The sequence below is a fragment of the Pyxicephalus adspersus genome, chromosome Z (assembly GCF_032062135.1).
Source record: "Pyxicephalus adspersus chromosome Z, UCB_Pads_2.0, whole genome shotgun sequence".
NCBI lineage: Eukaryota > Metazoa > Chordata > Amphibia > Anura > Pyxicephalidae > Pyxicephalus > Pyxicephalus adspersus.
Window position 1 is genome coordinate 27,102,423 of NC_092871.1, and position 21,607 is coordinate 27,124,029.

The window sequence follows — 21,607 nt, forward strand, 5'->3', positions numbered from 1 at the left end:
CGGTTCTCTGCCGTTTAGACAAAATGCATGTTTTCCTTTGCACACTCCCATTTAGAAAGATCTTCATGATATCAACAGCTGGGAGCCATTGATGTGATGTAATGTTTAATTCCAAACCAGCAGTCAACAATGCTTTGAGAAAAAAATGTTCCATATACCAGCGGTCACCACTGGTGGTCCACGAGAAAGTTTTGGTGGTCCACAAAAAATTTGAACATTATTTAGAATTGTTATGTTTTATTAGTAATAAAACAAAATTAATATTCTAAATGTTTCTTTCATTCAAAATGTCAATTTTAGCCTTTATATTGCACTAATTGCACGAACTGTACTAGAGAGCGAAAAACAAGGGAGGCGCAGGGTAACGTCCGTGTAGTGTTGTATGAGGCAACCTTTGCCGAGCCGTACGCTTTAGTAATGTTTCCACCATTACAACACCATTACAACGAATACCGATTCTCATCCAATTGTTTTATGATCTTTATTTCTCAGATGCTCTTTTAGGTATGACCTTGCATGTGTATTTTCTTTAACTGGTATATTGGCATCCAATAGTTTGACTTTGATAACTATCATTTTTTGTTTGGTCTTAGATTTGAATGAAATAAACCCATAATGAGTGAGAAAAGGTAAACAGATATTTTGCATTTCTTTAGTAATACCAAATATAATACAACTAATGATAATAGTAACAATAGTAATACTTCACTTAACCATGAGCTGATCAATGAATCAGAGGCCGTACAGTCCTCGTCAGGCACCATTAGGAAGATCATTATTTTACAAATGTATTTATCTTTTTAAAAAAATTCATAATAATGGTCCGTGGAATTTAAAATTATGAATTTAGTTGTCTGCGAGGTCCGAAAGGTTGTCGACGCTGCATATACTGCACAGGTGACTGTGATACGGTTCGGATATAGCTTATTGCATCCAGCGGTTATTCTGATTTATAAAATTTGGGGCCAAGTGACCTTTATAGCCATTAAACTTAAAAGAAATGAATAATGTCAAGAAAACATAATAGCCTTTGTTCTCCTGTAAGTAAGCTTTTGTTTTGTCAGTGATGCCCAACCCTTGGTATTGGCTGGATTCCCTGAAAGTGTAGGGCCACATGTTTACAACCTTCAACACTTTTTATTGGTCCCTTGGTCTACATAAACTGATTTTTATTCTTTAGCATAGTGTATACAGATTAAAAAGTTATTTGTCCATTGAGTTATTTATTGTATTTGTCTAGTAAAATGTCATTTTATTACAAAAAGAAATATAATTTGGGGTGCTTTCATGATACAGTTTTAGCTAGACCATACTGGGCTTACTAGTCAGAAAGCCCAGCAGCAGCTGTTCAGTTTGTGTCTGACTGATACATGGGGTTTGTTTGTTTCTTCTCCGATTAACCAAAATGCATGTTTGTTCTGAATAGCTATCAGATCAAATGACAGCTTCTTCACTGCAAAACATTTAAGGTGATAGGGAACTGACTTGACTACATAAACAACTATCAGCAAGTGGTAAATACAAAAAATTAAAATTTAATATTAATTGACTTCTTTAAGTTGATGTCAGAATGATTCTTAATATGCCCCCATGAACACAACTTCACAAGAAGACTGTGGAGTTTGTGGTCCCAAATGGTTTCAGAACATTTGTAGTGGATGCTGGAGACACAGGTCAAAATGTGTGCCAAAAACCCCCTTTAACTACTAATTAAAGCTCCCATATGTTATATATTTATTGGTGTCTAATGATAGGTTTACTTAGGTTCATAGTTTCCTTTATAGAATTACTATTCTAAATCCCCCGTGGCAATGTCAAGTGTCCAAGGATAATCTTCTACCCATTAAGGAACACTTTTATCAACTATGAACTTCAAATATATATTTTTTTCTTCTAAACTTTCCATTTGTACTGAACTTTTTTAAAGGTATTTTCCACAACTTATCAAGATGTGTAAAAAATTAAATGTTATTGATATCACATTATAACATCCTTGAATCCAGATGTTTTCCAGATGCACTGTACACTAAACTCTAATTATCTTTCATCAAGTGAAGTACAAGTAGTCCCCGGGATACAAATGAGATGGGGACTGTAGGTTTGTTCTTAAGTTGATTTTCAAAGTAAGTCAGAACAGGTACAATATTTTAATAAATGCAATTAGGACAGATGTTTGTCCCAACATAATATTAGGCATAATGGAGTTAGTTACAAGGTGTTGCAGAAGAGTTCAGTCCTTAAGATCACCCACAACCTCAGCTGTGTTTAGCAAAAGTTTTCTTCTGCAAGACATGCAAACCGCCCCCCATCAAGCCTTCATCCTGCACACCAGTGAGCAGGGAAGCCCCGTTCCTATCGAGGAGTCGTCCGTATGTTGGATGTCCTTAACCTGGGGACTACCTGCATACTACAGAAATGTGCTTCCAGGTCAATTTATATTTCTTAACTTTCCCGTCCACTGGTAAGAAATCTTTTAAAGTGGTTGAACACAAGCCCCCTTCAGTAGTGACAGGTCATCAATACTGAACATTTTGGCCCTAGACTGATAAGAGACAAATCATGTTGCCTTTTAAAGAGTTTCTGTAACACTAATACGTTTGGAAACAATTCAAATAATTACAAATCAAACTGAGAAGGCTTCTGGATCTCCTATTTAATCACCATACATCAATTATTTTTTGAGATAAACATACCTCCTAGTGTTTTTTTCATCCATGTAACTTTTACAGAATCATCTTGCCCGTGTATCTGTATTCCTTGATATATCCAGCAGAGGGTGACGATGAACCATCAGACTGCAACACAAATGTTTACTCATTTACACAAAACTTTCTTTCATCTGCAGGCATCATTTCACTCTTCTGATATACGGTACTTAATGTCCAGTGGCCTCCAAATAAAGTTTGTATATTATGAAATGTGTCAGATTTGACCATTTTCAATAAATATGTATATTGAAGTATACAATTTTTCAATAAGCACATGTTAAGATTTTCATTTTCAAGGCTTTTTTTTATACAGGAAATACTGGTAACAAAAATATATATTACAAGTTTTTTATGAAAGGCCAGGGCTTTCATAGCAGAGGGCTATTTGTGGTGTGCCACATAAACTGCCAGTGCCAGAGAATGCATAGTATTCTTTATCCGCGACACACAAGGGACAAAACCAAGGAGACAGTCTTATTGTGCATTGTTCCATTGTGCACATAAAGTATGTATTTATGGCAAGGAAACATTCAGACGTATATAGAAAAAACTGTCCGTAGTCTGTTTTAATTTTAGGATTTGTCAGGAATTTCATAAAATCATCTTTTTTTTTTTTTTTTACTTTATGCTGAAAACTTGCAATATATTCTGGGATAGAAGATGTACAAATCATAATTCACAAAGAATACATTGTGTATAAAACGTGTGTGTGTGTTAAATACTACATGTTCTGGCAAAAGCAAGTTGAAAAACAATTTGTGTTTTTAGATAATTCGATTGTGTTTAAAGTTGAACATCGTTTGAAATCCTTAATATCATGTTTACTGTTTGGAATCTAAAGCTTCCCATTATACAAGTTTTATGTGTTACAGCTGTCTGCTTACTTCTTCTATACAATTATTTATAATATTTTGACTTTAGTCCTTAAAATGATCATATGAGTGTTACATTTGTGAAAGAAAATGTAACACTGATCAATCAGCTAAAAGAGTAAAGAGTAAACTTTTCATTTTTTTTTTTAATAACCTTTTACCGAATACTAAATAGAAGTATACAGCATACAAAAAAGAAATAGACAATACTGCAGAATCCTAAACAACTCATGGTGAATAGAAAGGAAAGGACTATTGTCTGTGGATATCAACAATATACAGAAATATAGATTTGCTGTACCTATGCAACCTCTGTTTTTTGTTAATATTCAGGATTTTTTTGTATGGATCAATAGTCTGACATGATTAGTTGAGAAATTACTGTTCTTTATTTACATGGACCCAGCATAAAATTATCGGACAGGAATAAAAATGAAGGTAGAATAAAGAGAGCATGGAGACAGGATGGATGAGAAGGGAGTAATGATCAGGAAGATCTGCCTACAGGCTTGGGAATTCTGGTGGTATTTAAAGATCTAAAAGCCTGCAGTAAAAATCCAGTGGTGAATAATGTTGAACCCGGGGTTCCCTGATAATGTTGCATGTTTTCATTTAACACAATCCAGGAAAATCTAGTGATAACCTCTAAGAGGTAAGCATAGGAGAGTAGCTTGTTAACATTACTTGTATATATTGTTACATTATATTATATTGTTACTTGGTAACATTTAGGGGGAAAATAGGAAGCTTGAATTATCTTGGATTTTCCATTTCACCTCTAGAATCAAAATCAAGCTCCTGTGCTTTGCCTTCAAATCCCTGCACAGTTCTTGTCCCACCTACATTTCTGACCTGATAGAAAAATATTCCCCTAGCCGCTCTCTCCGCTCCTCCAATGACCTACTAATGACTTCCTCACTCATAACACCATCGCACACATGGCTCCAAGACTTTTCTAGAGCTGCCCCATTTCTCTGGAATGGTCTTCCTCGTCCTATTTGGCTTGCTCCTACTTTCTGCTCATTAAAAGGGCACTCAAAACCCATATTTTTAAACTTGCCTACCTGTCTTCTTTTGTCTCCTAAATAACTCTTAGATTGTAAGCACTTCAGGGCAGGGTCCTCTCCTTCTCCTGTATCACTGTCTGTATTCGTCTGTCATTTGCTACCCCTATTTAAAGTACAGTACTGCGTGATATGTTGACGCTATATAAATCCTGTTTATTAATGATAATAATTTTTCCTATTGTCAGGGTCATAAGAAAAGGTCAAAAGAAGTTTGCACCATGAAATTATGTGATGCCATACCCTGTGTGGCCCATTACTCTACAAACACTGAAGCAAGGAAGAATGTATATGGGGAGAATTTTTGTCAGTGGGGATACCGAATAGAACCATAGGAGTAAATTAAATTTTCTAAATTTGTCTTCAGAGCATTTCCAGACTGACAAATTTAAGCACTTTTGTATTCCTTCAATGGAATTTGAATTTTAACGCCAAATATCTGTTCCACCTACATTTAGCAAGAAAAGAAATTGTGACCTAGGTCAAGTCCTGATCCATAGTAGCCCAGTTGTTACATGTGGTTCACATTTTTTGTCCACTTATATACTGAGCTGTTAATTGTACATTTCTAAGTATCTTGTTAAACAGCAGGCTAGAAGCTGAAGATATTTTGTAAAGCTAAATCCTGTGATACACTAACTTCTGACAGGTGAAAAAGTTAAGATATTTTTAAACGTCATTGTGGTTTTTTTTTATTCTGTAGCTTTAATTAAAATAATACCAGGTGATGAGGTTCTTTGATTTCATACAACCTTCTCTGTCCCCATCTTCCAAATATTCTTCTGCCTGATCATTTTTATACACTCAGCCAATGGAAGCTACGAGTGGCCATTCTGAGCTCAGAAACTGGCTGTATAGCTGCAGGAGATCATAAACCCGGAGGTGCAACATAGAAGAAAAACTAGACTGTATTTAACAAACTAGATAAAATTCATTCAGAGTTTACATGTATATTTAGGAAAGTAAACATTTTTTGGATAGCCTTATCTGGTCTGTGCTAATAGACAAAATACAAATTTCTTAAGCTCCTGTGTATGTTTGGAGACTGTAGCAATGACAGTTGTTAAAATATTGATGCTCAAAAGGTCAATCGGCATTGATATTTCCACAAAGGTTTTTATTTTCATACCCATTGCCTTCCTGGTAGTAAGTGGATGGATTGTTAGGGCTTCTTGAGACACGTGGTGCAAAACCGTGCTACTGGCGAACTGCAGTGTGGATAACCAGATTTGCACACAATCAAGGCAAACAATCTGCAACTTGCCACTTTTTGTAACTGCACTGACATCATCTGTGGCTACATCCATGTGCAAAAAATGGTCTCCAACCATTCCTTTTCACTTAAATTTAAAGAGTTGGAACGGCAGGTCGGAAATAGCCCTTAGTCTGTACACTTGAAATTTGAAGCATTTGGATTGTTGTACAAAAAGAGCAAGTTGAAAATTCCCAGGTCCCAAGAACATGAGCCCTGATGGAAGGACTGACATGGAAAACTAAAAATAAAGAATTCTGGTCACGTCAATTACTGGTGAAGATTTGAATTCTGGGATCAAAAGGAGAAGGGGACAGCAGACGCAAATAATGACCAAAATAATGAATAGGAGCCTACAAGAATGCATATAGACTGAGTTGAAAGACTGGTCTAAAATGGCATGTGGTCATGAAGAAGGGTGCATAATTGTCACATGCCCCTATTTTGTGAGTTATCAAAATTTTTATATTTGTCCTGTACACATGTCCTTGCACATGTCCTTGCTGGGTGTACACATATTTGTATTTATCATGGTAATTGTGATATATTTGCTCTTTAAGGCACAAATAATAGGGTATGCACCCTATGTGACCTGGCTGGTACTGGTGAAGTTCTTTATTGGTTTACCAAATACTGTCTGGGACCGGGGCTGGACCTTCCAGTTTTTGGCAGATTGTGTAGCACCAAACAGATTATCATTTACCCAACTTGCAAACAGCTACAGATTTGTATCCTTCACAAGGCAATATTTCCCCATTCTGCAAACTAAATAATAAGCTTCAGCTTGCAGAAGCTGCTTTCAATTAATTCTAGTTATTATAGGTTTTCATTTTTCTTCAACTTTTTGCCCAAAGAAATGTATTGGAAGCGCTTAAGCTTGGCTTAAGTCCCGAGTTTAGGTTTTGGATAGGACATCACAAGGACATTAGAAAAGTGTACAAAAACCACTAAATGCAATAGAGTAGATACCACAAAAATAAAATATGCAAGATGCCAGGAGGAATCTCAAATACCATTAATAATATAGAGTATGTACCATGACATTCAGGTTGGAAGTTTGCAATGCCAGTCGATGGAGACATAAGAAGGAACAACTTAACTGTGGCATGTTATAATTAACCTCACAAAAATAAAATATATGACAGAAGAACTACAGAGACACATGGGAAAAAATTTGAGTGTACAATCCAGCATATTGTCCAGCATATTTCTTCATGCCTTTTGGTCCTCAACCTGTCTTTGTATGTTATTTGTTAGGATCAGTCAATCCCTTCTTCTAAATCTCTATTTAAAGCAGATCAAGCTGCAGATTGTTCCTTAAAGCGGAAGAAAACTAAAAAAACAAAAGTAACTCGCTCCACTTTACTTTTATAGATCCGTCGATCTCTCCAGAGGTTTCCTGGATCGGGTTAGGCGTTGTCCTGAAATCCTCCTTCGTTCTAGCATGGAGGAAGCACCAGGCGCTGCCATCTTCTATGCCCTTCTTCCACCTTCTGCCTACGTCATCAGATCTCACACTACGCAGGCGCGAGATTGGATGATGTAGTCTGCGGCAGATGGGGGGTGGGGGTGCAGAAAAGTGCCAATCTCACTGCGCATGTGTCCCCATTGAAGAAAAATCTTGTTCTGCACATGCCAGACATTGGGTGCACATGCATGATGTGGGATTCTCAGGAAGCCCTCCGTGGCAATAATAATAAAATATTAACTAAAGGTAATTTTTTTTATATAAGATTTGTCTACCCTTTTATGAAAGATCAAAATTTTAGTTTAGGTCCGCTTTAACTTTGCTGAGTGATCTGTATTGTACTCTAATAAGGGAGTCTTCCAATTACCACAGCCTCCATTCCCCAACCCACAGGCTACTTAACCTGTCATTGTGCGGGATCCAGAGTTGGAAAGGAACATTTTCATTTGGGCAGCAACTAGATATTAAAGATTTAGTTATCTAGATGTTTTGCAGCTTATTTTCCACACGTACAAAGAACAATTTCTGGGGAAACCAATTACCCAAACTGTGCTTTTGGAGAAAAACCCAGGAAGTGCCCAAAAGGAAATACACAAAAACTGGGAGAAAATATTATCTCCTTGCAGGAATTGTCCTGGCCAGGATTAGAACCTAGGATTTAGTGGGACTGCTGGACGATCTGTGCCACCACACCTCACTCTTTTTGAAGTGTATCTAATCCCCAAAACAAGAATTGGATATGTATTACGCCTTAGAAGTGATTGCATAAAAATGCAGTCAACACCATGACCCAAAATGCCACTTGAATATGAGTAATTAATATCACCAGTCATTTCTTATTTAAAGAAAAGCTGCCTGTGTGTTAGTTTAGTTTATGATTCAGTGGCAGGCTTGTACAGATGGAAAGTCACATTAATGCAGCAGCAGAAATAAGGCATGATCTCATGCTGCCAACAATGCAGAGTTCTTTGCTTAATCCTACCAGATAATGAGAAGGTCACTGTGATAGTTGCAGCCCTTGTGATAAACAGGCTGAGAAGCTATATGTTAACTGCTCATGTATGGATAGGTCTCAGGATTTTGAATTACACATGAGAATCACACACACATCAATCTGTTGGTGGGTCTACATGTGACAGTTTTTATTTGTAAGGATTAAAAATTATTTATAGTTTAGTAAGTAGAAGCAACAAGCTGATGCCAATAGTAATCAGAGGTTAGATGACGTTTGGCTAGTATATTTTTGCAATTTGAAGGAAGATTCCTGTTGGATTTATTGGACACATTTCCGCTTAGTCCTCAGGTTTTATCCAACATGTAACCTTTTTATCAGCTCTTGGGGCTGATTTAGTAAAAGGTTAGAATGTTAATTTAAATCATCTGTTCACAATATTACCTACTATGGTCAAGTTTTAGTTGAGTAACCCTAAAAATAAGTCATATGAATATTCATTATATACAACACTAGCCAGCAGGTAGAACTTTAGGCTCCTCAAATATTTATCTTAAACAAGAACTAAGATGATCTTTTGGATGTCCATGTCCCTATTAGGCGCTGAGGTCTGCAAGCAATGACATAAATGTCTGGAGACTAGCGATCATAGGCACATCTGCAGCTGTAGATTGCTGGACCTCCACAACTGGATATGGTGCCTGAGAGGAGCTGGGGAGTTAGGAAATGACTAGAAGTGGCCTTTGTTTGTTGGAATAGGGCCAGCAGGAAGTAGTATTTTTGCACCACCCCAACAGCCTCCTATATCTTGCATTTTGCATTATTTGACCCCCCCCCCCCGGCATTATTCTGTTCATACTTTTATGCAAAAAGCGATACAGCTATAAATAAAAAAAAAACCACAAAAATCTATGAAAACAACGGTGCATAAAAATACTGAAACCTGTAATAAAACTGTACAGTAACATATATATTGTATATAATTAAACTATGTATGTTATATATTGATTACTTTGTATTAGATTCAATACAGTTATTTTGTATTGAATCCAATACAAAATAATATGAATTTCACCGGGAACTCCTTACACTGGCCGGCAGAAGAGTGAAGGCACAGGACTGAACCCGAGGACGGGCACAAATGAGCAGAATGCTGGAGGATGCGGATGGGACCAGGTAAGTGTTTTTTTATTCTTGGTGTTGGCTACCCCGAGCCACACTCGGGAATACCACTAGTGGGGTTAACCATAAAAAGAAGGAAAGTTGTGCAAAATACTAATACTCATAAATTATAATACACTGTGTTCTAAGAAAGTATTGTATTGTGGCTAAGTGCAATTAGTTTTAACTGGCAGACAACAGCACTTGACTTTTCAGATGACCTTTTAAGAGTCATAAATTTGGCCATTTCCGCGAATAGCAATTTTAAGGCTTTCTGTATTCAAGATTAAAGTAAAATGGAATCATACTGGATTATTTCAATGTCTATTTAGTACTGCTGGATAAGATTAAGCCATTATTCCTCTATCCATCACAAAGCAAAATCTGTCACTAACCTAGACATTGAAACCCATGGGTAACCTTTAGTGAAAACTGCACAGATAAATAAATCCTGACTTTTTCTAATGGTCGATGAGATCACCCATGACATTAAAGATGATAGGGAGCATGGCCAAAGTACAAAAATGCTGCATTTTTTTTTTCAGCTGCCTAGATCTACTGATCATTTTACAAGTGGTTTATATTGAAAATATTCTTCACCTATGCATCATGCTAAATGATGTGGTAGGCTTACTTTAAAGAAGAGAAGAAGAAGAGAAAGTGTTATATAGATGATAAACTGGTAACATTTTCTGATATTTTTCCATTAGCAGGGAGGACTTTTGTTTAGGACTGGCCATTTAAAACCACTGTAAGGTGTAAAGAATATCTGTTTATGTTATTATGTTCATGTTAATCCAGCAGGGAGAGAAAGGTAACATGCTCCTGGAAAAACACTTTGGTGTAAGGTTGTTTCTCTTTTAAAATATACTGTATGATTACACAAATTGTCCGATCTTTTTTTCTTTTTTAACAACCTTAATGCTGTGCGTTAACAATTCATATCCTTCTATAAAATCTGAAAGAAAAAGTCCCTTAGCATTACAAAGATATTTTCATGAGAGGCTTGGCAACCAAAATCAGACCCAAATTAAACAAAGTTGATTCATCATTTGAGAGCAGAATTGGAAGACCAGTATAAATCCCCATATTTGGTCCTGAAAGCAGAGTTTTATATGCCCGAAGTGAAAAAAACATGCCTGAATAGATTTTTCCATCTTTTTACTGGGGCCTAAAGCGTTCTTAAGGTTGTGGAAGGTGCAGCTGTCTGTGGATCCACAAAATCAATAAGCCCATGCAGAATTGCTTCTTCTGTTTACTTACCAATTATGTACGGAATAAACAAAATTGTCCTGTCTTGCATTGCTTTTTTTCTGTAGGTTACTACTAAGCTTAGTACAGTGGGGATCGTAATTAAATCAACCTTAACCAAAGTATTTTGCAGTAAAAAGACTGACACTTCATTATATGCTTTTGAAAAGGATTTTGCAAAACATTATTTACAGCAATTTCTGATTCAACAAAAGAAAACTGTAAAAAAAATTCATAGTTAACTGTACACAGCTCAATGCAGCTGACATTATACATTATTTTTTTTGTGATTGCTGTTTAAACTTTCACTATGACCAGGCTGTACATCTAACATTAGGCCTTTACTATAAGATCAGGTGAACACACCCTGAAAAAACAATGACTGCTTCCGTAGACCTTGAGGGATGGTCATGTGAATGCATTCTGCAGATAAGGACAGTGGGCAGAGGAGGGAACTCCTGCTGATCTATCTTACAATCATTTATCAAACAGAAAACTGCAGTGATTGGAATGTTGTTCCAATATGTTCAATCACTACTCCCTTTGAAAGGGTGCTTCTTCTGGGTATTGCCAATGACCCTCCGGATCGGGAGTTATCCAATGTCCGTGGATGTAATAAGACTCAATGTGTAGACAAACTTTAACAATGATCTTCTCTTTGCTACCTTTTGGTCTAGTAAATATACAGTTACAATATTTGGGTATCTCTGCTTAATAAGTGGGGAACAAATCTGTTTGGAACCTGCTAGAAATTCAGTGAGCCCATAGCTTTCTGTGCAGTCTACTATATCCAAATATAAAATAGTAATTACAGCCCTGACCAATTCGCTTATTTAAGTGCATCACAGAGTACCTATCCCTGTGTTAGTAAGAAGATGGAGAACAGATAAAGTGAGAATTGTCACCCTTGGACATGGTGTGTGTTTCTCGCAAGTCACCATTAGATGAAAAAAGACTGAAAATAGACACCTGATACATCCACCACAACTAAAGACTGGTATGTGTCAGTATATAAAATGGGTTGATGCAATTACATTTTGGCAATTATGTTGGGAAGTGAAAAGATGCAGCTCATTGCCTGAATTTTTTACCGAGACTAAAGTAGATGAATTGTGTATCATAAACAGTTTACATTTATCCTTTTTGTTGCATTTTATTGCTTCTGATCTCCTTCAGTCTATTCAGATGCTACTCTTCTACATGCACTTAGTCTTGTATGGGCAGTAGTGGGTCTCCTCTGGGTGACAATGGCGGACCATGCCCCCATGATGTGTGCTCAAACAAGTCAGTCTCTTTTGGAAGCCAGTATAACAGGATAATTGGGGGGGGGGAGTACAAATGGGAGGTAGAACAGAGCATTGTTGTCATATAGCAGAATGAAATTGAACATTCAAACAATGAAATTCATTGCTGGCAAAAAAAACCCGACCTATTTAAATGCATGTTTCACACCCCTAAAACTGGTCATGTGATGCCCTAGTCCCGAGCCTTCTCTCCTTTTGATCTAGGTAAGTACATCCTGCTTTACAAAGTAAGAAAAACAAACTTGCAGCGTGGGTTTGCAAGGTGGGGTTAGTAGAGAGATGGTGGTGATGTTTTTGTCCAGAGATTGATTTATATGCTGATATAAGATATTAGTGATTGGATTTCAACCTCCCATTCCATGGGCTCATGTTTTTATGAGTGTAGTTGTTTATGAAACAAAGTGGAAGTGATCACTCCAGTGATCATTGATGGGGATCAGCTTTCATTTATGTGGATTTTTACCTTTGACATTCTTACATGGATGTTTTATTTCATTGCTTTAATCTAAATTATACTAATCCATAATGAGTAGTCATGAGTATGTGAAAACAATACACAGTTAGGTCCATAAATATTTCGACAGACAACTTTTTTCTACTTTTGGTTCTGTACATTCCCACAATTTTTTTTAAGAGAAACAACACAGATGCAGTTGACCTGCAGACATTCAGCTTTAATTCAGTGGGTTGAACAAAAAAATTGCATAAAAATGTGAGGAACTAAAGGCTTTTGTTAACTCAATCACTTCATTTTAGGGACTCAAAAGTAATTGCACAAATTTAAAAAGCTGAAAATAAAATGTTCATTTCTAAGACTTGGTTGAAAACCCTTTGCTGGCAATGACAGCCTGTAGTCTTGAACTCATGGACATCACCAGATGCTGGGTTTCCTGCTTTTTAATGCTCTGCCAGGCCTTTACTGCAGCGGCTTTCAGTTGCTGTTTGTTTTTGGGCCTTTCTGTCCGAAGTATAGTCTTCAACAAGTGAAATGCATGCTCAATTGGGTTCAGATCAGGTGACTGACTTGGCCATTCAAGAATATTCCACTTTTTTGCTTTATTAAACTCCTGGGTTGCTTTGGCTGTATGTTTTGGGTCATTGTCCATCTGTATTATGAAACACCTCCCAAATCAATGTGACTGCATTTAGCTGGATTTGAGCAGACAGTATGTCTCTGAACACCTCAGAATTCATTCGGCTGCTTCTGTCCTGTGTCACATCATGGATAAACACTAGTGTCCCAGTGCCATGGCAGCCATGCACGCCCAAGTCATCACACTGCCTCCGCCATGTTTTACAGATGATGTGCTATGCTTTGGATCATGAGCTGTTCCACGCCTTCTCAATATTTTTTTCTTGCCATTATTCTGGTAAAAGGTTGATCTTGGTTTCATCTGTTCAAAGAATGTTTTTCCAGAACTGTTCTGGTATTTTTAGATGTTTTTGAGCCAAATCCAATCTAGCCTTTCTATTCTTGAGGCTTATGAGTGGCTTGCACCTTGCAGTGCACCCTCTGTATTTACTTTCATGCAGTCTTCTCTTTATGGTAGACTTGGATATCGATACGCCTACTTCCTGGAGAGTGTTGTTCACTTGGTTGGCTGTTGTGAAGGGGTTCCTCCTCACCATGAAAATGATTCTGCGATCATCCACCACTGTTGTCTTCCGTGGACGTCCAGGTCTTTTGGCATTGCTGAGTTCACCAGTGCTTTGTTTCTTTCCCATGATGTACCAAACTGTAGATTTTGCCACTCCTAATATTGTAGCAATTTCTCGGATGTTTTTTTTTTTGATTTTGCAGCTTAAGGATGGCTTGTTTCATCTGCATGGAGAGCTCCTTTGACCACATGTTGTCAAAATCTTCCACATACAAGCAACCCCCCCCCTTCAAATCAACTCCAGGCCTTTTATCTAACTCCTTTTGAGTCAATTGTCCAATTACTTTTGAGCCCCTGAAATGAAGTGATTGTGTAAAAAAAGGCTTTAGTTCCTCACATTTTTATGAAATCTTGTTCAACACACTGAATTAAAGCTTAAAGTCTGAAGTTCAACTGCTTCTGAGTTGTAATTTAAAATTAATTGTAGTATGTACAGAACCAAAAGTAAAAAAATTGTCTATGTCCAAAAATTTATGGACCTTACTCTATGAATTCACAGTTTTAAAATCTGTAAATCAAATTACCATTGTAAATGCAGTTTTGGCAATTTCTTGGTTCCTAGACAGTGCAATTAAGTTGTTTCCAAAATGCCAAATATACATTTCCTTTCATGAATCACAACTATTGTGCTGCAAGTATTCTATACAAAATCCAAATGCTTTTTTTTTTTTTTTTTTTTTTTAAGATTTTGGGTTTTCCCAAGATCAAATATTTCCCCAACCTATTGACATAAGCATTGAGTGTTATGCAGGTATGGTTCTAAGGATGTAAAGCGAAACTAAACCCTGCTATATTTACTGATCTCTGATTCATTGGAGGTTGGGGGGGACCACTACTACTTCCACCACCACCACCTTTTTCTTCCTAGTTGTGATCTTCAGCAATCTTGATTGGCTGGGCAGGAATGACATCTTTGGTGACCTGAAGAGCACTACTGCCTCTATTGTGATTTCACAGGGGTTAAAGTGGAACTAAACTCTCCTTGCTGCATCGTCAGTGCCTACATCTTCTCCCACTCTTCTAGGTTCAGTTTTTCACTCATCTTGATTGGCCAGGCCAGAATGTGGTAACTCCAGTGCAAATAATAGCAAACGGGTAGGTCAGTTTGTTTCATTGCAGAATGGACTTAGCAGGTCTATGGGTTCATGCTTACTAACATGCACTAATGTCATTGCTAACTTTTCCTCTTTGGGGTCTTGGAAGAACCCCACTACTGGACAGTGGTCCTTTTTAAAAGGCTAAGATCAGGCACAAGAAGGTGTTTAACATTTGCCTGAAGATCAGCTTTATTGCAGTGTTGTAGCCGATGTAAATGCATGTCAACATAGAGCACACAGCTGCCCACTGCATTCCCATGGCACTTGTTCATCCGTAGTGCTTAGCTCTAGCCAATGTTTTCATCCTGGCATGCAGGTTTAATGTCAGAATGCTGACTCACAGCTCTTCAATAGCTCTGGCATTTTACTTCTGAACACTTTCTGTCCCAGTTAAAAGCCATCAATACTAAATCTCTTCATACTGTAATTTGGCTGCTGATTGCACCCATGCTATTTATGTTTATGGTTTAATCCATATTGTCATTATTTAAGATGTTTATTACTTTTAGGTTGTGTGCACACATACACAACAATCATGTCCACTCACCCCACAATCCAGGCAGTCATTTTGCTTTACTCCTTACTCTGCCATGGTGCGTGATGTACAAATCCCCAGAGACCAGTCCAAGACAGACCTGGCAAACTCATATGTGTAAAACACTGTAAATGTTCCTTCATGTTTATAGAATGTTGACGGTACGATTGTATTACCTCCAGGATGTTTTTCTCTCATTTTTGTTCTTGTATTACCTTTTAAACTGCTAAGGTTAGAACTTGTGCACAACTAATTGTAAACACTTTTTTTTACTTTTTGTTAAAGTGGCAGAAAAGTCTTGCAACATTGCCAGCAAATGTGAGCTGGAAACCCAGAGTGTCAGAAGCCTATGCATTGCTAGTAATGATCAATAAATAATATTTTGCTACTCGAGGGATGGAACAAATATTTCATATAGTGTAGATTGTGTAAGGAGGAGCATGTCTGATTCCCTGAAAAAAGCATTCATGAGAGACAGCCTGAACGAATATAAGGAAGAGTCTCTGTGGAATGGAAAATCTTAAAAGGTCTCTTTAAGTCTCAAAGTGTCTGGCCTGGAACCCATCTCTGTAAAATAGTCATGTGAAGTGGTACATGGTAAGATAATAAAAAAATCCCAATAGATGCTTCCGCTGCCTTTATGCTGGAGGAAAAAAATGTCAATATGAGAATACTAATGATCTGGAAGTATAATCCCTATCCTATAGATGAACAAAGACCAAATGTCTATCAAATGGAATGTCTGTAGTTCCACCCTGAGTTAGGCAGAGATTACCCTGACATCCTAAATGGTGTCCAAAAGAAAAGTCAACATCTAAAAAATGTAGCATGCCATTTGACATGCCTTGGGTTTGACAAGTATTGCTTTGTCTATTTATTCTGACACTTTATTTTCTAAAATGTCTTGAGGAAAGCAATATTGGGCCCTGATTAATTTTTGCTGGTGAATGTCTTCTCTTTGTTTTCCAAATGAAAAAAGTTGGTGAGGAAATAATTGGATATATTCTTACAAAAAGTTGAAAAAGCTGTACAACATTTTACTTAATGCACATTTTGTGTACACAGGTTAATTTTTTTTTTGTTTGTTTTTTTTAAATATATTTTTATTGAAGGCAAGATAAGAGTACAGAAATAAAGAAAAATAAAAGAAGATACATACACCGCATAGAAATCAGACTGTGTACAATTAACAAGTGTATTTAAACAAATGAGGTACAAAAAGAATAAACAACATCCAAAAAGAAAGATAAATAGCTTCATTTTAGCCCTTACATTTTTAAAATGTTTTTGACTATCTATTAATTTTCATTGAACTGTGCAAAACAATTATTCAAAACAGCGGGACAAAACAAAGTCCCAGGACAAAGGTATACCTACCCACTTATATTCATGTTTTATATTCCTTTACTGCAGTGGAATGTAATTTGAGCTCAGTTGGCGAATTTAGTTTCAAATGAGATCAGAACAGATGTGCAAAAATCTGTAATTAACTTTGGAAGGAATCATGTAATGGAAATTGTAATCCTGTAGCAAGTGGATAACATATATCATTGTTCTTGACATTGGACCCTTATTATTATTGTATCTGACCCTAGATATGCTGATGTAATGGCTTTTGTAACAGAACCATCTGGATAGTTGACACACCCGGGACAGTGAACTATGAGGATGTGCCATTGACACAATGCTGCAGCAAAACAAAAGGCATGGTCACAGGGTGCTTTGTTCCACATTACCATTTTAATAAAAACCAGAGTAGGAGAATTCCCCATTACAGGGGCCATCCACCCAAAACAGTTATTTCATTATTTGAGTAACACCAGTAAAACATCCAGTGGCTTCCTATGGAGTAGCTGCACAAAAAACATGTAGTAATACTTTGTATTGGTCAGCTGTATCATGCAAAATCTCCAATACATGCTATGTAAATCTTTTGGAATAGCTTTAAGATTTATTTGAAACTCTTACTAGACCATGTTGTTATCAGGTTTGGCAATACAGTTGTATGTATGGATGCATTCCTAGGAACTCCTAGCCATTCCCTGAATATATCTTTGTGGATAAATAATCTGTTTTGGGTTTGCCAAGGCTGGTTTTCCTCAATTGCTAAGAGTGCTGCCCTAACTTATGCAACAACATGGCGGTTTAGTTGCTCTGAAAATACCTATTAGCGAATTGTGGCATAATAACATACTTAAATTACCTTTAGGCATCGGCTAGTAGACATTGACCACTAGAAGAGCACATCAGCTTGATTTTCTTCCATTGCTATTGTGAAGCATAGCAATGGAGTCTAAAGTAAAGCTTCAAATGGATACAAACTATGAGCATGCAATATTAGATAAATACTGGAAAAAGGAAAACATTATACATTACTACTCTCCCACTGCCTCATTAGTGCTCTGGGAATTCTTTATCTTTTATCAAACTTTAATACTATGTATACATATATTAAAAATCATTTAAACTATTTTAAAATATGTTAACTTAATGTTAGGCATTGGTAGGAAAGGTCTTTTTTTTAATATGTCCAGGCTGCAATTGTCAGAGAATCTTGCCTGAAACAAGGCTGACCATATACATTAAAAAACTTTCACAATTTTTTCCTAGACCTTGGTATAGGCTTGTACATTTCGATCTCCTTGAAGTATGCAAGTTTGTGCCTATGAAATAGGTAGGGGAATGCAAGTGGTGTATATAATGTTTTTTGGTCTAGATATCCAGCAGAATTGGTTGCTGTCAGAAAGTTTGGCTGTCTGGTGCCCATACACGTGGTGTCCATCTCTTAAATGGCAATTGACCAGATCATCAAAACTTGATGCTGCTGAAAGCAAAAGGGAGATTCACTTTTTTTTTGTCCTGGTGACCACCGTCATTAAAGAGAAAGGAAAAATACAGAAGTATTAGTTGTCACCAGGACAGAAATGGAGATGTCTTTAAATGTTCTGGAGACAGCTGTTAGAATGTGAAAAAAATAATCTAGACAGGAAGTTAAGGGACATATTCCCAAAGGGATGCAGACAACAACAACAAAAAAAATACATGATGTGGCTTTTAACCCTTCTCTACGTTATTAAAAAACAAAAGTTTTGTTTTTTATATGCTATAACGTTACCTGCCCTTGTATGATATCTATATGTGAACAGGGTATCAGGAAGCATGCCATGTTTGTGACTTCTGACTTATACTTTCCACTGAGATCCCACACAGTATATGTTTTGTGTGTAGGTATTGGATTTCATTAGGGCAGACTCCTGTGCAACCGCATTTGCTTTGGAGCTAATTTAGAAATTGGAGTCGTTGTGTGGGCATTTTATGTGTACAGTTTTTTTTTTTCTTGGACCCCATTCTTCTCCTAAAAGATAACCAAAAATGGTCTTGCTTTTCAAGCAGGATTAAACATGAAATCCCTGGAGAGGGGTGTGAACATGTGCCTGTGACTCCTTATTAATAGCTGCCAGAAATAATGTATGTTATCAAACAAGTGGCTTGTGTCAGCCAAGCACAGATCTCTCACTGGTCTAGGTGGACTACTTGTTGTCACAATGTCTTATGAAAGACACTCAGGTAAATAATCCATTGTGCATTGATGACGGTGTATATGGACAGTGCTAGATTTCCCAATATTTTCTTTTTTGCACAGTTTATCTTTCTCATGCAGCTTTGTTCAGTTCTATTTTATTTGTTAACTTCATAAAGCGTATTCCTCAAGCTCTGTTTGTGATGGGCATAGATTTTTAGCTGTCAAACTGCAGCAAATAGTTATTTTTGTACAGTTTCATACAAGTTTAATACAAAATTTTCGACATGTGTGAAGGCATTGTATAGAACAATGTGCAGTTATTTTATTAATATTGAATGTACCAACATAAAAAGATTTAACCTTTTACATTGCACTTTGCATTATCATTTCCCACCTATTCACAGCCAGAAAAGTTAGCAATATGTTACATCATTACAACTTTGACACTTTTTTGTGTTTTATTTCCCTGTTTTTGTACTGCAGTGTTATTTAGTAAAATGTTTTCTCATTCAGCATAACTGGCAAGAATATATTTTATTAGATCTGTCACGGTGGCTTTATTGCCTTTAATGGAGTTAAATTGGAGAAGCATATTTTCTGTTTGCAGTCAGCATGTAACCATTATTAGATTGTTTTCAAGTTGTTCAACAGCAATTTTAAACTACTTTAAACGGAAGTGGTGAACGCCTGAGCGTATTATGTTGCTCAGGTCATATTTACAAATTTTAGCTTTTTTTTGGGTAGATTATAGAAGAAGCAATCAGCTGTTTGTGATGTGTTCTGCATCCAGCTGGTGGGTACATGATATAGGAATGTCTGTAGTAGCTGTATGACCATTGTCATTCACTCCCCTCATTACTGCTACTGCAGCTTTAGTTGTGTATTTGGATGTGAACATGAGCTTCTTATATTATTTATCACTTTCTTTTTATTAAAATACACAGGTAATAAAGTATTTGCTATTTATTTAAAAAGCTAAATTTCCCTAGCTACAGATGTAAAACAAATTGTTTAGGGCTATTCTTTGAGGATGCTGGGAAAAGGAGAGCTGCTGCCCGGGATAGATAAGATGACAGCCGGAATGTGGTTTCAGTAGGAAATACTACTTGAGCTGATGGTATTTGGTCCTTGTCTAAATTAATTTTTGTGCAAAAAACCCTAAACCCTTTCAGAAGTGAACTAATTATTATTATAATACAGTATTTTTATAGCGCCAACATATTACGCAGCGCTGTACAAAGTACATAGTCATGTCACTAGCTGTCCCTTAATGGGGCTCACAATCTAATGTCCCTACCTCAATTATATGTCTTCATTACAGTCTAAGGTCAATTTTGGGGGAAGCCAATTAAACTAACTGCATGGTTTTAGAATGTGTGAGGAAACCCATGCAAACACAGGGAGAAGCTTACCTGTAAATGAATGCTTATTCAGCAAGTTTTGCAGTGATTGGATTAAGTAATAACAATTTGACACCAGTGAAGTGACAGAAAATTGTGTTCAGTTTTTTAGGGCATTTTTGATGTAAAATGTGAATATGAGGTTGTATAGAAACAACAAGACAGGATTTATTTAGGCTCTGAGGAGCGATAGGTGTAAACATAATCAATATGGAGTTTATTTGAGTATTATAAAATATTAGCAGCCCACAGCTGTTCTCCATGGGATTTATACCTGGTGCATAGATGATACCAGAAATCAAATGAAGATGAACATATTTACTCACACATTGGATCATAGATCATCTAATATTTTGCAATATAAATTCTTCAGATATGGAATGGAGAGATACATGGAGTGTGTCATTCAGCATAGAGAATGACAGCCCTGCTTGTATATTGTCTGTGATTCATCTGTCGCTCCTTTCTAGATATGTGTCATCTGAACTGAAGGAGAAACTTCCAGGCATTTGGCCAGCTCTTTATAAGGCAGAGTCTCCAGTTAGAATACATAAAGAAGGCAGAAGGATCTAAGTGTACTGGCTGCAGATAGGAACGGCCCCGGTCCAAACAAACTGAATATAGGAAACAGACTGAGATGCTGGCCCTTGAATTGTTTTTCTGGACCACTGGTATTATCCCCTGCTTAGAAAGGAAACATTAACCAAGGACTGGATACATGGTGGACCTTGTAATATGGTGTCTCATATAAGAACTGTTTCTTTTGCCAGAATCTAACTCAAAGCCTATAAAAACCTAAAAAAATGGGTGGGCTTTGGCAACCATTCCAATTCCACCACCTTGGAGTGTAGATGGGGAATGTGAAAGCATTTGATTTGTTGATGTGGACAACACCAGGACAATTCTCCTCTTTGATACCTGGAAGAGATTCAAAGTACTCTCTTAATGTTCATTAGGTAGGGAGATCTTGTTCCATTATTCATTCAGATCTAGACTAAGAGGGCATGGAGCAGATGACAAGTATTGCACACACACTAGTAAGAAAACTAATTCCAGAAAGTATATATAAATTCCAGGACAAAAGTCTGTGGCCGTGTTGAAATTCAGGAATGGACAAAATTTCCCCACAATCCTCAATTTTGCCTTCTACTTATTTATCAACAAAATATAAATCTTACAACCAACTCATATCATATAAAAACAGTTCAGGTTATAAAATATGTAATTTAGTTATAGCTGAGATTTTATATGAATGATTTAATATTTTATATTATTAAAACATAATATTTTTTAGGTGCTAAATGCTGATTGGCTGAATGATGCCAAGTTTCATTTAAATCTTAAACAGATTATTATCAATGC

The 21,607-nt window shown here is 36.7% G+C and overlaps 1 protein-coding gene and 1 long non-coding RNA gene across 3 annotated transcripts in view; one reads left to right on the forward strand and one right to left on the reverse strand.

Annotated features, from left to right (window-relative positions):
• LOC140344211 (uncharacterized) overlaps positions 1–21,607 on the reverse strand; it is a 72,762-nt gene that overhangs the window by 49,897 nt on the left and 1,258 nt on the right. The window lies entirely within an intron of this gene.
• Positions 1–21,607, forward strand: part of FHL1 (four and a half LIM domains 1) — a 46,427-nt gene that overhangs the window by 11,009 nt on the left and 13,811 nt on the right. Inside the window, exon 1 of one of the 2 annotated variants that reach the window (XM_072431209.1) lies at positions 18,734–18,889. The exons of the other annotated variant lie outside the window; for it this stretch is intronic. Within the exon in view, the coding sequence (XP_072287310.1) occupies positions 18,793–18,889 (97 nt within the window). The 5' untranslated portion in view covers positions 18,734–18,792. Of the gene's footprint in view, positions 1–18,733; positions 18,890–21,607 lie in introns of those variants that run through there. 2 annotated transcript variants of the gene reach the window in all.